At 40.7% G+C, this 15,924-nt stretch overlaps 1 protein-coding gene across 1 annotated transcript in view; it reads right to left on the bottom strand.

Moving 5' to 3' along the window:
- The window catches only part of XRCC5 (X-ray repair cross complementing 5), a 96,622-nt gene that overhangs the window by 40,949 nt on the left and 39,749 nt on the right, over positions 1–15,924 (bottom strand). Inside the window, exons 14-15 of the mRNA XM_047773447.1 lie at positions 11,185–11,381; positions 546–639 (exon numbers count right to left, since the gene is read on the bottom strand). Coding sequence (XP_047629403.1) covers positions 546–639; positions 11,185–11,381 — 291 coding nt within the window. The remainder of the gene's footprint in view (positions 1–545; positions 640–11,184; positions 11,382–15,924) is intronic.

The following is a 15,924-nucleotide window of genomic DNA, read 5'->3' as shown; positions in this document are numbered from 1 at the left end:
AGTAGTAAGGGACAACTTTTAAGATCCACTAGTTCAAAATAATGGTACTTAAAATAAGGCAATATGTTCAAGTTCCCAAAATCATCCCATTAAATAAAGATCTCAAGTGTCAAAGGATACTTGGTTTGGGGAAATCCTCAATGAGTGAAACCTGTTCCGAAGTTGTCTATCAGAAAAGAAACGAGCGTGACACTCGTAAAGTTCACATGCTTGGAGATCAACACTCCTACCCATCATCAACCCTTGTTTATCCTACCATTGCGACCAGACAGACAACTGCAAGATGAAGCCACCAAAAACACTCTGCGAAAATGATGTTTCATGCTCTATATGCTGTATAGTGATGTACTATATATCCTAAGTAATTCTATAGGTAATACACTGACAATAATTAAAGGAAGAAGTGTGGGATGGGCACGTGTGGCTTACATACTGAAAGGGGCAGAGAAAAGTGCTACATTAAAGGACTAAGAAAAATGGATGCAATTGCCCCCAAGCCCTAACCTTCCTCAAAGAGGGGAGCACGCCAGACAAGTTCTGCTTACACGGGTGACACTGCCTTCAGCCAGGCTGGAGATACGAAAGTGGGCTTCCTCTTCCTCAGTCTTCAGTTTTTTAGAGCTGGGTGCCTCTTCATGGCTGGAAAAGAAAGAAATGAGGTTTCCCCCCCTTAAAACAGAACAAACAATACAAAACCCAGAACTGCTGATGTGAAAAGTATAAATTTATTTTTCCAGAAATCAAAAATAAACAGCCACACTTAGTTCTCCTTTACAAACAGCTGCCTCACTTCCCAGCCTTGAGCTGCTGACAGCCCAACTAGAGCAGCCCTGGCTTTGTTTCCAGAAGTATAAAACTCATAATCAGCGGGCACATCAAAAAGCCCTTTCAAAAGATGAAACCACAACCACAGGTAATGGAAACTTAACATTTCAGTAAGAAAACCATTTACCCTTCAGATAGTATTTGCTAGTTTCTGCCTCAGAATTGATAGCTATTAGTTTTCCATGTACATACAAGACCTTTGCGTCTAATAACCCATCTTCTCCATTGCATATGTGACCGCTTTATAAGCTTCTACTTACAGCTGTCAAAACGTACTAGGCAATCCCTAATTAAATATGCAAGAGCTTGCTCTTAGAGATGTCTTAAACTATAAAAAACTACTTTCAAAAGAAAACTTTTAATTTGTTCTTTTCTGCTCACTCTGTTTTGGGCAATATGCTAACAGAGTCCCAAAGCATCTGTGTGATAAGGGAGAGATGACTCCAAGGAGGTATATCAAACATCTTGCCTCAAGTAACTCGCTGGCTTAAGGAGCCTGCCTTAAGGTCAAGAGGAGGTCAAGTTAATTGCAAAGGAGAAGAAAATCAAATCCAAAGATTCTGTTCATAATCTCCCTTAAGCTGCTGAACACAGAGATATGATTTTTCTCCCAGACAAATAATCAATCTTGGGCAAAAGCAGCTGTCAAGAAAAGGCTAAATGAAAAAGGAAATTAGTAACTGAGATCTAGTCCTTCTAAATGTGATGTTTTTATTCAAAAGCCCAACTTTCAGACAGTGAGGCCTGAAGAGGTTGTCCTAAAAATAAAGCAAAGAAAAATAAGACAAAGGCTGGCTTATTCAATGATGTTTCAGTAATGAATCCCCTCTTATAGCCAGATGAAAGAACTAAAATAATCATTGCAGCCTTACAAACATGAATTAAAAGTTTTATTACTTGACATCTCTCCCATTCACTACTTGCCCTTTTTCTTTTAAGAAGTAAAAAGAGAAGCAGAGACAGAGGATGAGGACCAGGAACATTAAAAGGTGTGAGTCATTCAGATTCCATTCCTTCAAGAAGAATAAGAAAGAAACACACAAAGTCTTGATGGCAAAAGATGGACAAAAAAATGCACAAACCTGAGGAAGCATGAAATTCCATCAGAATTTGAGTCTGTTACAGACATTTCAGTTAACCTTTGCCAGTTCTTCCCAAAAAGAAAACACAGTACTGCTGAAGATTTGGTGACAAAAGCCCTGGAATCTAGTCTCAGTTTTGCCTCTGGCTAGCCCTGGAGCCTCACATCTTCTTGAAGATATTGATTGTGTATTAATTTTTGCATATTTAGAGTTGAGGGTCTAGTAACTGTCCTTTCTGACTTTCAGTTTGTTCCTATGATGAGGATACAAATTAACTTATATAGTGGGATTAAGAAGCATAAAACATACAAAGCACTATGCTAAATTCTGAGAGAGTACAAGGTTGAATCACATAAAGAATTGCTTACACCCTTCATAATAAGATTCTAGGAGTTCCCGTCGTGGCTCAGTGGTTAAAGAATCCAACTAGGAACCATGAGGTTGCAGGTTTGATCCCTGGCTTCGCTTAGTGGCTTAAGGATCCCATGTTGCTATGGCTGTGGTGTAGGCCAGCGGCTACAGCTCCAATTAGACCAGTAGCCTGGGAACCTCCATATGCCACATGTGTGGCCCTAGAAAAGACAAAAAAAAATAAGATTCTAGAGACAAAAAGATAAGGACAGATGGAGAGATAGATATAGATATACAGATATATACTAAGTCTCCAAAACTGAGCATGTAAAGGCAAGCCCAGACATAAGCAGAAGTAGGGAATAATAAATATTTTTAATAGTCTCAATATTGAATCATTAATAACATTATTAGGAATTTTACACATATTAAACTCATAAGGTCTACTTGAAGTGGAAAGTGCAATGACTCTGGAAGTTACATACTACCCATTTGAGGTCACAGCAGACATATAAATGTTAACAGCTGCGGCATTTAGGTGTTGGGACCCTGGGTAATTTGTTGTTATTCTTTCTCCATTTCTTCATATACATATATAAATTTAGTAATTCATTTATTTAGCCAAACATTTGCTTAGTACTTACTGTGTGTGGACCACTAAGCTAGGATCTAGACTCTAAATATACAAAAGTTGATGGCAGAATAGAAGGACCGGAGCTCAACTTCTCTCCTAAAAACAACAAAATTCACAACTAAAGACTGAGCAGTCTCCACCCAAATGGACTGGAAACCTTAAAAAAGATACCCTACTCCAGAAAAGAAGGAGGAGGCCACATCAAGAGGTAGGAGGGGCGATTTCTTGATATAAACAACCCCATACCTCCCAGGTGGGAAGTTCCACAGACTGGAAACTAACTGGTTCACAGAGACTCACCTACAGGAGTGAAAGTTCTGAGCCCCACATCAAACTCTCACGTGTGGGGATCTGGCACGATGAAAAAGAACTCCTGGAGCATCTGGCATTGAAGGCCAGTGGGGCTTGTGCTCAGGAGCTCCATGGGACTGGCGGAAACGGAGACCCCATTCTTAAAAGGCACACACGGACTTTCACGTGCACTGGGTCCCAGGGCAAAGCAAAGTCTCCATAGAAATCTGGGTCAAACCTGACTGCAGTTCTTGGAGGACATCCGGGGAAAATGGTGTGAATGTGGCTTATTGTGAAGGAGGGACATTGAAGGCAAAGCTCTCAGGAATATTCAGCAGCTACCTTTCTCTGGAGGGGGCCATTTTGGGAAAATCTGGCTCCACCCGTCAGTCAGGGCTGAGAAGCCCCAGGGCAAACAACAACCCAGGTGGGATCACAGACCTGCCCCTCAGTAAACAGGCCACCTAAAGACCCCTCAGGCACACAGCTGCCTCTAATCCCATCCAGAGACTAAGCCCCACCCACCAGAGGGATTAGAATTAGCTCCACCTACTGGTGGGCAGGCATCAGCCCCTCCCATCAGGAAGCCTACAGCAAGACCCCATACTGACTTCAGCCACAAGGGGAGCAGACACCAGAAGTAAGAGCAGCTACAACTCTATTTAATCTGTAAGGTCACCACACCAAAAACCTATAAAAATGAAAAGACAGAGGACTATAACTCAGCTGAGGCAGAAAGGAAAAACCCCAGAAAAACAGCTAAGTGATGAGGAGATTCTCAGCCTCCAGGAAAAAGACTTTAGATTGTTGATGCTGAAGATGATGTAAGACATTGGAAATAAACTGGAGGCAAAGATGGATAACTTACAGGAAACACTGACCAAAGAGATACAAGATATAAAATTTAAACAAGTGATGCAAAATACAATAACTGAAATAAAAAACTCATTAGAAGCAGCTAACAGCAGAATACAGGAGGCAGAAGAACGAATAAGCAAGGTGGAGGACAAATTAGTGGAAATTATGGATGTGGAACAGAAAAGAGAAAAAAGATTGAAAACAATCGACGAGAGTCTCAGAGAACTCTGGGACAACATTAAACACACCAACATCCGTATTATAAGGGTACCAGAAGGAGAAGAGAGAGAGAAGGGGACAGAAAAAATATTCCAAGAGATAATAGCCAAAAACTCCCCTAACATGGGAAAGGAACCACTCACTCAAATCCAGGAAGCACAACGAGTACCATATAAAATAAACCCAAGGAGGAATACACCGAGACACATATTAATCAAACTAACCAAAATTAAAGACAAAATCTTGAAAGCAGTGAGGGAAAAGAAACAAGTAACATACAAGTGAACCCCAATAAGGTTATCAGCAGATTTTTTTCAGCAGAAACTCTGCAGGCCAGAAGGGAGTGGCATGATATACTTAATGTGATGAAACGAAAAAACCTCCAGCCAAGATTACTTTACCCAGCAAGGCTCTCATTCAGATTTGAAGGAGAAATCAAAACCTTCACAGATAAGCAAAAGTTGAGAGATTTCAGCAACCCTAAACCAGCGTTACAACAAATACTAAAGGAACTTCTCTAGGCAGAAAAGACAAGACAGCAACAGGAAACAAAAATGCCACAAATGACAAGGCTCACCAGTAAAGGTATATATACAGTAAAGATACAAAATCATCCATGCACGATTATACCACCAAAATCAGAAATCATGAGAAGAGGTGGATACAAATGCAGGACACTGGAGATGAACTTGCAATTAAGAGAACAACAACTTAAAACAATCTCATATACATATAGACTCTTACATCAAAACTTCAGAATGACTGCATACCAAAAATCTACAATTGATACACAAACAAGGAATCTCTGGAGAAGAAATATATCTCATAGTAAATAATCCACCATGAAGGGGGTCATTTCACATCATTCTTGGAATGCCGAAGTCTTCTTAATCTGATTCTGATTCTGATTTCCTCTCCATCAAAGAATTTATAATTATAATTAAATAATGCAACTGTACAATTAAATAATATAGTTCTGCAATTGTAAAAGAACCAACCATTAAATATTTGGGTTTGTTACTGCAGACTACCCTAACTGAAACACCATCCCAGAGTAAGGCTGATCCTCTCTCATCCACTGTCACGTCTTGCAATCCACTCTACAAAGAAGTAAATACAGAAAATGCCACATTTATATACATATAAATGCCACTTTTGGGGAGATTTCAAGTAGGTTTCCCCCCTTTAGGAATCTTTATGTAAATCAGAGAATGAAAATAGTAAAACGGGGAGGAAGGTACTATCAAACTATACCCACCAAAGGCATCTGACTTTCAGCTGGGCTTTAGCCTATTATATTAACCACCTAGTTTGACCCTCACAACAATACTATCTCCATTTTATAGAAAGAAAAACCCAAAACTTAGTTTCCGCAACTTCCTGCCAGCCACAAATGGAAAAATAAGCGTGGAATTTAATTTAAAACTGATCTAATACATATGCAAAACAAACTCTTTATATGACAATGTATTTCCTCTCAGTTTTTATGTATTTGTTGGTATACACAAGCTATAAAAAAAGAGTATCTACACATTTTAATTGGGCCTTGAAATAGTTATTTCAATTAAAATAAATAAATAAATATACAAAGTTAATATACAATGAACATCTTCATGAAGTTCAGCCTCATGAAAAAGATGAATATGCAAAGAGAAATTAAGAGACTAGTGTGGTTAAGCAGCAAATCCCTCTGAGAGGACAGCAAGTAGATGTATTGGGTGGGCTGGGGCATGAGGTGCAAGCTGGGAAATGGTGGGAGATAAAACATTTAAATTGTATACTACAAACTGTGAGGAAAGAAAGTGGTTCTCTAAGGAGCTCGATTATGGATAGACACTTCTCTTCCTTCTGCTATGCATTTTCTCATTTGTGTAACAGAGTTTGATCTTAAGCTGATACTAGCAGAAAGCCATTAAAGCATAAGTTTTTAACAGGCATCCAAGGATGACGTCAAAGAATTTATGAACACCTGAAATTATGTGTGAAACTTAATACGTGAGGGCATTTTCCTGGGGAGACAGCTCATAGTTTTTATCAGATGATAAAAAGGATCCGTAACACACAAAAAGAAACTTAGAATCATTGCATTAAGGAATTTTAAACAAAGGGGTGATGTGATCAGATTTGGATTTTTTTTTTTTTTAATCACTCAGAAGAATGCAGAATGGATTGGAAAAGGATAAGACTGGAATGGGGAAATAAGAAGTTATTTCAGGAAGCTCCCACTGTGGCTCAGCAGTAATGAGCCCAACTTGTATCCATGAGGATGCAGGTTCAATCCCTGGCCTTACTCAGTAGGTGAAGGATCCCATGTTACCATGAGCTGTGGTGTAGGTCACAGACGCAGCTCAGATCTGACATTGCTGTGGCTGTGGCGTAGACTAGCAGCTGCATCTCCAATTTGACTTCCATATGCTGCAAGTGTGGCCCTAAAAAGCAAAGAAAAAAAAAGAAGTTATTTCAGTAAAGCAGGCTAAAGTAAGTACTAAATAGAAGCAATGCAGCAGGCAATAATAATAACTAACCTTTTTTTAAAAAATGCTTACCATGTGCTAGTCACTATGGTAAGCATATTTAAAATATCTCAAGCTTCACAGCAACTGTGAGTTAGCTATTTGTTATTATCATGTAATATTACTATTGTCCTTTACAAATGAGCAAACCAAGGCTCAAAAGAACCTGACCTTGTCTATAGCACAGTAAGGAGCCCATAGCTAATCCTGAACTTTTAATCACTCTCCTTAACAGCCTTTTGAAAGGCAGGTATGTGTTATTACAACTTAGCACAGAGCAACTTGCCAATTTTAACCACTATTAAAAGGAAATGCTTGGGTTTTGATCCAAATCTATCTGACTCCAAAATCAATGCTATTCGCCACTATACTAACCTGAAGCTAAAGGAGTGGATGTGAAGTAAATCTAACACAACTTGGTAAACCAGTCAGACATGGAAAGTGAAGAAAAGGGACGGCTCCCTGGAAATTAAGTGTCATTCAATGAAACAGAGAATAAGAGCATGAAGAGGGGGTTGAAAGGAGTGTGAAAAGAGAATGAAGGTGATGAAGTCATTTCTGCATATACTGACCTTGAGTTATCTATAGACAGCTAAGATCCAGTGGGTAAGATGGAATATATTTGGACAGATATTTAGTTGTTTTTTTGGGTGAAATAATAAAGGCCTTAGGTTATGTAATATGGCATAATGGTTGAGAGTTTAAGCTCTGGGGGTCAGAAAGCCCATGTTTAAATCCTTCCTTCAGCACTTAACAAGCACTGATCTTGGGCAAGTTTCTTATCTTCTCTAAGCCTCACTGTCCTCAGCTTTAAAATGGGATAAATAAAAGATCCTATTTTACAGGCTGGCAAAGAGAATCCCAAGAGATAAAACATGTAAAGTTCTCAGCATATATCCTGATCCTATAAATGCGAGCTTTCAGAGGAGAAATCTACAAAACACCAACATTTAAGGTTGGTGGAGAAAGAAAAGCAGGCCCCAGAGGAATCTGAGAAGGGCTGCCCAAGGTTTGGAAAGGAAAATCTGGAAAAGCTGAAGGTATGAGTTTAAAAAGAAAGAATAAGTGATAATGTCAAGTGATAATGTCAAATAGGTCAAGAAAGAAAAGGACTGCCTAGATGAAGCACATCTAGCAGTTAGTGTCTTTCAGAAGACCAATCTCAGGGAAGTGGTGGGGGCAGAAGGCTGAGACAATGAGTGCTGGGGAAGGAAGCAGTGTAGACTATTCTTTCAATAAGACTGGCTATGGAAGGAGATGATAACAGGTTGTATTTCGAGGGAGGAAGCTGAGGGGATTATTTTATTTTCTTTTAGAGGAAAGGAATAAAGTGTTAATATGTGGAGGGAAAGGAGCTGGTACAGAGGGAGAAGCTGAAAACATAGGAGGAGGGAAGAAATTGTAAGTGGTCTAAGGTACCAGATGAGACAGAAGATGGCATCCCAGGACACAAGTGAAAGGACTAACTTGGGACAGGATGAGGTACCCTCTTCCTCTGAGACAGGAAAAAAAGGAAATATGCAATACAGATATGTTTTTAGGTAAAATGGACCAGAAAACTGAGGCGTTCCCACCTGCCGGTCTCTATTTTCTCTGTGAAACCATCAACATCATTACCATCCCTGGAGTCATCAGAAAGGTGCTGAGGACGTGACGAGAAATTTGTATATCATTTCTTCATAGACACTGTACTCTTACTGTGTGTTAGGCACTGTGCTGGGCACAACGGGGAACAGCAGATTTTACCCAACTAACCTTCGTGACAACCCTCTGAGACAGTTATTCCTATTACCCCTATTTACCCATGAAGAAATTGAAGCTTAGGGAGGATATGCAACTTGCACTAAGGTCACACTGCAGAGCGAGGGACCAACTCACACTGTCCTGACTCTGGAATCTGAAGTCTTCACAGTAAAACCAGGTGAGGTTGGCCTTGAGGGTAAGTAGGGACTGGAGTCTTAGGAGAGTTGAAAAATAGAGAAAACTACAGACTATCTGCAAATAGAGATGGAAGAAATCAAGATCACATACTAGTTCCATAAGCAGGATTAGACCACAGATATCCTTCCTCTTACAAAAGTTCTGGGCCCAAGAGATGACCCTGTCAATTCAACAGTGTTCAGCAACATTAAGGGTCATGCTGCTTTTCTACACCAAGGGTAATATATCAGGTACACTTCTGGACAAGGTCAGGTGGTGCTCTGACCCTCCAGAAATGAAGAAATCACTGCAACACTAGGCATTCAACAGGTTCAGTGGAATAGTAGATGTCCTTAAATGTTCGATGTTTTCACTCATAATGACAGTGCTATTGCCTTGGGTTTTGACTGTTGCCTTCTCTTCAGATAGTTTACGGTGCTTTAATATCTGTAATTTTATTGTTACAGTATCTCTTGCGATAAGGCTATTTTAAGATGAAGAAACTTTCATTAGGGTAAAATTATTTAACCGAAATCAGATCAATAGTGACAAAGCTGGAATGAAAATTAGTGATTCCCAGTTCAGAATTCTTGTCTTGGCCCCTGACACTTCCTGAACAGATACTTGCCCACCCCTCAATCTTAGCCCCTCACCTCTGTGCTGGAAATACGTACCTTAGATACAGGGATGCTGAACATAGACAAAAACATAACTAGTTGTTGGCACATTTTCTTCCCCTTAGGGAGACCACCTCTAAAGCTGATCAGAGCCTTATCACAAAAACTGAGGGGCTATAAGAACTCTACAGAAGGGGCTGAGTCATTCCTAAATAGAGGAGGTACTAAAGAAATATTTGTTAAATATGGTACTTCTACAGTTCTTAAAAACTAAGATTTCTGAGAAGGAAGAGTAGGTGTGTGAGAGCAAGATTATTCTCAGGCTCCAGGCAGATAATCTGGCTGTGTCATAAACCATTATGGGAGCAAAGAACAAGAGGCCCAGCAGGCTCAAGCTTCCCAAAAGAGTGAAAGGCAGGAACAGGGCTGAAGGTGTAATCAGAGCAGGGATCAAATCACAGAACAATAGCCTTCCCCAGCTAGGCAGTGTGTTTTTTTAACCAGCTAATTTACATTTTAATCAACAAGAGGAGGGGAAAACAGCCCATTTCTTTCCCACTACACCAGAAGGTAATCAAGATCTGAAACTGGAGCTTTAATACACAGAGAGAGACTAGCCATACAACTGCAGTGAGACTGAAGCAAGGCTGTCATGGGAGGAAAAGGACTCAGAATTTTATTGAGCTGTTCTAAGATACAAATCCTGAGGGATATATGGGTAGATGAGGATAGCAGAGGGGAAGTGGATTTTTAGCGATAGTCTTCCTATGGAGAAGAAGAAAAGACAGACAAAAAAGAAACAAAACGCTCCACGATGTGTTAGAAATGCACATGACAGAATCTGTCAATTTCATGATTTTTTTTTTTTTTTTTTGCCAATTCTGACAAAGCTTGGGCTATTAACCTCTAAAAAGCCACAGAAAATGCAAAGGTTTCTTTCCAACTTGGAAGATAATTCACTGAATCAACAATTTACAGAACCCTGTGAAGGTTTCTGGAAATTACTCAATACAGTTCCAATGAGGTCTTGGTCAATAAAAATACAGCTGTGGGAAGGCAATAAAGAAAAAGGGGAAAAAAACTGTGGTCCAAAACTGGATCTCAAAATGCAACCTCAAGAAATGAGTAGATCACTTTGATTTAGGGGGGAAGTCACCAATAATCAAATCTCAACCTGGTAAAATCAATGCTATACACCAAAATGATTCTGGATCATTCTTAATGGTTTATTTTTGTTCTGCTTTGAATGGAAATTGATATAATTCTGAACAGAATCTGATGTGAGAAAAAAACTTAAGAGCTATCCAAAAGCTTGACTTAAGGATTGTATGAAAAGCATTTTACAATCCTTAAATGACAAATACCTCACTAATGGTATATAACTGAGCACAACACCATCACACTAACAGCACAGCTACAGAAGGACCAGGATTTTCATTCTTCTTCCCATTTGCCCACTCAGAATCTCACTGATATCCTCCTGACACCTCACCTGCTAAACAAAAAGCCTTATGACTCTCGACCCTCTCCTCTCATCCCCAGCACCTTACCTTAAAAGTGATAAAATTTAGTCTTAGAGATTTAAAGTTTGTTTATCCTTCCTATATATATAAAATTCACCAAGAACCTGATGCTCATCAAGTCAATAACCCAAAAGGTAGCTCTAAATTCCAGGTATACAACAAAGATAAACTGTATCTAGTGGAGAGATGTGAGGAACCCACATCTCCAATGCAAGGGTCAAAGAGCAAAAGGTTTCTTTCATCTTTGTGATTCCATCAACCCAGGAGCAACCCTTAAAGCCAGAGGCCCTCTAGGACCACCACCCACCTTAACATGTTCCAGTGTCACACGAAACTCCACCCAGTACTTACTTGTCTTGGAAAATGTCCTGAGCAGTCACTTGGTCCTTTTTCTTGATGACTTCAGTCAGAGGAAAAAGGGTCTTTATTTTAGAGAGAGGAATCTGACATTTAGCTGTCACTTCGGTGGGGGGATCCAGCATATTCAAAATATGCTGCTGAATTGGGGGCAGAGGCTCCTGGGGATGTAAAGCTCTGTGCAGCAGACACTGTTGAAAAAGTATAAGGATTTTAAAACAACGATGGAGACATCGCACAGCTTCATTACAGTTTTCTGATCAGGGACCCTCCATCTCGAGGGAGGCTACAGGACTCCGCCCATGCACAAAAGACAGCAGAAAGGGTGGACCTGGTCACTTTGTTCAGCAGGACATTGGGAATGTCTAAAAGCAACTGTAAAACAGACCCCAGCCTAGCAGCGCTGTTGGCTGGAGCCCTCCTGGAAAGAAGCCTCATCTCATAAAAAAAGGTCGCTGCTCTAACTACCCGGAGGACATATGAGGTTCCTTGAGACGCAATTCCAAGAGCCTTGGACAGTCTGGGATTAGAGAATTTTGGTTATCATCCTTTTACCTCCCTTCAGCATGCTATGCTTTTGCCCTTGCACAGTCTTAGAAAGACACGTACGGTGGATGAATCAGGCCAAAGGGGAGGTGCCCAGGCTGCCCTCCACCCGTCTACTCACTTCTGTCCAACACCTCTATACCACTCTTGTCCAGACAGCATCGCCTCTCATGTGGGCTACTGCAATCACCTTCTCACTGGTCTCCCTGCATCCACTGGGAACGAAAGTCATTCTAAAACAAGCTCCTTTCCATACCCTAAAGTCAACCCCCGAACACCTCCCTTCTCATGTCACCTGCCACCCTCTTCCTTACCACAGCCAGGTGGGCTCTTCCTGTTTCATTCATGCCAAGTTCACTCAGACTTCAGGCCCTATGCTTAATGCTCCCTCGGCCTCTTCTCCTTCCCTTAGCTCTCAACAGAGTCGGCCCTTTAAAAATCATTCTGTTCTTTGCTCAATTATCATCTCTCCTGACACCACATGAGGGAGCCCCCAACCCCATTCTACTACCCAGTCATTCTCTATCATTAATCTTGTCTTATATTTCTTACAGTATCATTATCTAAAGTTATAAATTTTTAGTTTACTTGTTTATTACTCGAGCTTCCCTCTTAAAAGTAGAAATCTTATTTGTCTCATTTTCTATCGAATTTGAAGTACTGAAAATAGTGCCTGGCACATAATAAGCGCCTAGCAAGGTACTGACTGACTGAATAAAGTGTTCTTTCTCAGGGCTCCAGTTGTTGACAGAGGTGTCAGGAAGCAGCACGAGGCATAGGGCCAAGATAAGGAGAGGTTCTCCATTGCTCATACAAGTGGAAATTTGGCAAGCAATGCCATTCAATTACCAATACTGCTTTGAGGCTACTAAGCTAGGCCTTGTTATCTGCCCAGAAAGGTAAATATTCTAGAAGGAGTATAAGGCAGTTCCTGGTTGTGGCTCAGCCGTAACGAACCCAATGAGTATCCATGAGGACATGGGATCGATCCGTGGCCCTGCTCAATGGGTTAAGGATCCAGTGTTGCCGAGAACTGCAGTGTAGGTCAGACTCGGCTCAGATCTGGCATGGCAGTGGCTGTGGGGTAAGCTGGGAGCTACACCCTAGCCTGGGAATGTCCACATGCCGTGGGTGTGGCCCTAAAAATAATAATAATAATAATAATAATAATAATGACAATAATAATAAAAAGTAAAAGGAGTATAGGAAGGTAAGCAAAGGATGAGACAATCATTAAGAGAAAAAAATGAAACTATCAATTCATTGATGTTTTACTTCCCAGACTAAAGGATAATTTCAAAATTAGGTTGGAGAAAAGGCTCCTATTCTCATCTTTGAACAATTTATAAACTAGTAATTTTGAAGCAAAAAACAGGGAGCCGAATAGTTTCTGCATATTCAAAATTACTGCTTCATATCACAAAGTATATGCTTTATACTGCCCCATGGACTGTTTTCCTACTCTGTAGAAAATGTAAGCTGTAAGTCTCTGTTCTAAAAAAATAAAGAGGGATTTCCCGTCGTGGCTCAGTGATTAACGAATCCGACTAGGAACCATGAAGTTGCGGGTTCGATCCCTGGCTTTGCTCAGTGGGTTAAGGATCCGGCGTTGCTGTGAGCTGTGGTGTAAGTTGCAGACATGGCTTGGATCCCGCGTTGTTGTGGCTCTGGTGTAGTCCGGCGGCTACAGCTTCAATTGGACTCCCTAGCCTGGGAACCTCCATATGGCAAGTCTGAATAAACAGATGGTCAAGCTTAAAATAATAGTATATTTCTTTAAAAAAAATAAAATAAAATAAAATAAATAAAGATACTTAAACAGTGAATATCCTCTAGGAGTCAATGCTCTACAAATTGAGAAAACCCTGAGGTAGGAATTAAGTACCAGTGCCCTCTAGAGATGTCATGAGCTGCTCCCCAATTTCAACACACCTACCCCAAGTTTTCCTTCTCCTAGTAAAATCATCTGTTTCAGTGTCTGACTCCTGCTTTCCTCTTTGCTAATTACTCCACTTTCCCTGGAGTATCAATGACATTAGGCCTGTAACGTGAAGCAAAAGAGGAAACCAAAATGATTCCAAACCCTGTGAATCTACCCCAACTTCCTTGTGCATAATTCGTAATTCGTACTGCTCTCCCTTGGGTCAGTTACTAAAATACCTAAAACAGCTTGAAAAGTCCTAAAGATGTAAGCAGAAACTGAACACCCGAGATAGCAGACTACCTCTCACATACTCTGGAAGAATCTGTGATAGTCAATTGATGTTTCGAGGAAAAGAACTAGAACAAACAATGGACAAATACCTTGGTTGGCCTCCCTACTGAAAACCATTCCAGATTTTCAGTATGAACTCTAGGTAATTCTTTCAAATAGTGTCATCATCTGTAAGTCAGTAATAAGAGACCCAAAAGAGATGTTCTAAAGCATTAACCACTCGTATTTTCTCAAAGGTCACATAGATTAAGCTAAGTGGGATACTCATCAAATTTAATTTTAAAAGATCCCAACTCTTTTATGAGAAAGTGACACCTTTTAGTAGCTGAGAAGCTGAGATCCCAGTCCTCAACCTTCTTAATTTCTCCTTTGAGCAACCCTCACTTCTTGATGTGATTTTTACAATTTGAAAAATACTAGACAGAAAACTGCAGGCTATGTGGCTAGCTCATAGGTTACTAGTAAGCTGATTTTAGCAATACAGTATCGATTATTTAAAAGGCAGGGTTAGGAGTTCCTATTGTAGCTCAGCGGCAATGAACCTGACTAGTTTCCATGAGGACGTGGGTTCAATCCCTGGCCTTGCTCAGTGGGTTAATGATCTGGTGTTGCCGTGAGCTGTGGTGTAGGTTCCAGACGCAGCTCGGATCTGGCATTGCTGTGGCTGTGGCACAGGCCAGCAAGCTTCAGCTCCGATTCTACCTGCAGCCTGGGAACTTCCACATGCTGCAGGTGTGGGGCTAGGAGAAAAGAAAAGAAAAGAAAAGAAAGGAAAGGAAAGGAAAGGAAAGGAAAGGAAAGGAAAGGAAAGGAAAGGAAAGGAAAGGAAAGGAAAGGAAAGGAAAGGAAAAGAAAGAAAAGGAAGGGTTAACTCTGCACTTGACAAGAGACATATTTCTCAGCATTTCTTTCCAAAATTAGGATTAAATTAATCTCTTGCTAACAACTTGATTAGTAGTCTATCCCGCCTTCTGCACCCTCCTCATTTACCCTAAAGGATAGATATTTGATTTAAAAAGAAGAAATAAATGTCTTCCTGGGTCCACCATCCTCCTGTAGCTCTTCCTCCTCTTCAGCAAAGCTTTCCCCTCCAGGCACTGAAACCTGGCCCCATCCTGTTACTCTGCTGCCATGGGTCCTCAAAATCACCAAAGACTTCACTGCAAATCCTCAAGGCCTTGCCAGGCTCAGCTCTCCCCACCACTGCAGTGTGGACCAGTGATTCTTCTCCACACTCTTCTCCTCCTGCACCTTTCAAGGCACTAGTTTCTCCTGGTCCTTTCTACTGATCTGACTTTTCTGGGGGGTGGAGGTAAGAACATTCTGTTCTGTTTGTTAACAGCTCTTCTTTTCCTGTCTGTCTCTAATGGCCTAGTCACACTGGTGTTCAGGACTTTGTTCTCTCTCTTCCTCATTCAAGAGCCTCTCCCAGGTAACCTCATCCATTTCCGGCTCTACCTAAATGAGGAGGGCTCTCCAATCTGTGTATTTAGCCTGAATGCTCTCCTGGGCTCTGCATCCCTATTTCCGACTTCTCACTGAGTGCCAAGAGATACCTCAATTTAACACTTGCAAGAATACATGAATTACCTTTTCTGTCTGTTCATCCTATATTCCTAATCATAATTAATGGTGACATCATCCTTCTAGTCATCCAAGATAGGATCCTATTATCTTTAATTCCTATTTCTCATCAACCACCATCCATTCAATCCCTTAAGCCCTATCTACTCTACCTTCTCAACTTTCTCCTCTCCACTCTCTCACTGCTATAATTCAAGTCTTCATGGGGGCCTCTTCAGGGTTCCTAACTCTCTAGGCCACCTCCCATGCCACCATCAGACCTATTTTCTAAAAATCATGTCACCCATCTGCTGACAAAATCCTTTAGTGATTATTCACTGCCTAGAGGATAAAATCAAAATTACTGGCTCCTCAAGACCTGCCTGCTGCTTATCTTCCCTGCTGCTTTT

The sequence above is a fragment of the Phacochoerus africanus genome, chromosome 3 (assembly GCF_016906955.1).
Source record: "Phacochoerus africanus isolate WHEZ1 chromosome 3, ROS_Pafr_v1, whole genome shotgun sequence".
Classification (NCBI taxonomy): Eukaryota; Metazoa; Chordata; class Mammalia; order Artiodactyla; family Suidae; genus Phacochoerus; species Phacochoerus africanus.
The sequence above is the reverse complement of the archived record's forward strand: the minus strand, read 5'-3'. Positions and strand labels throughout refer to the sequence as shown.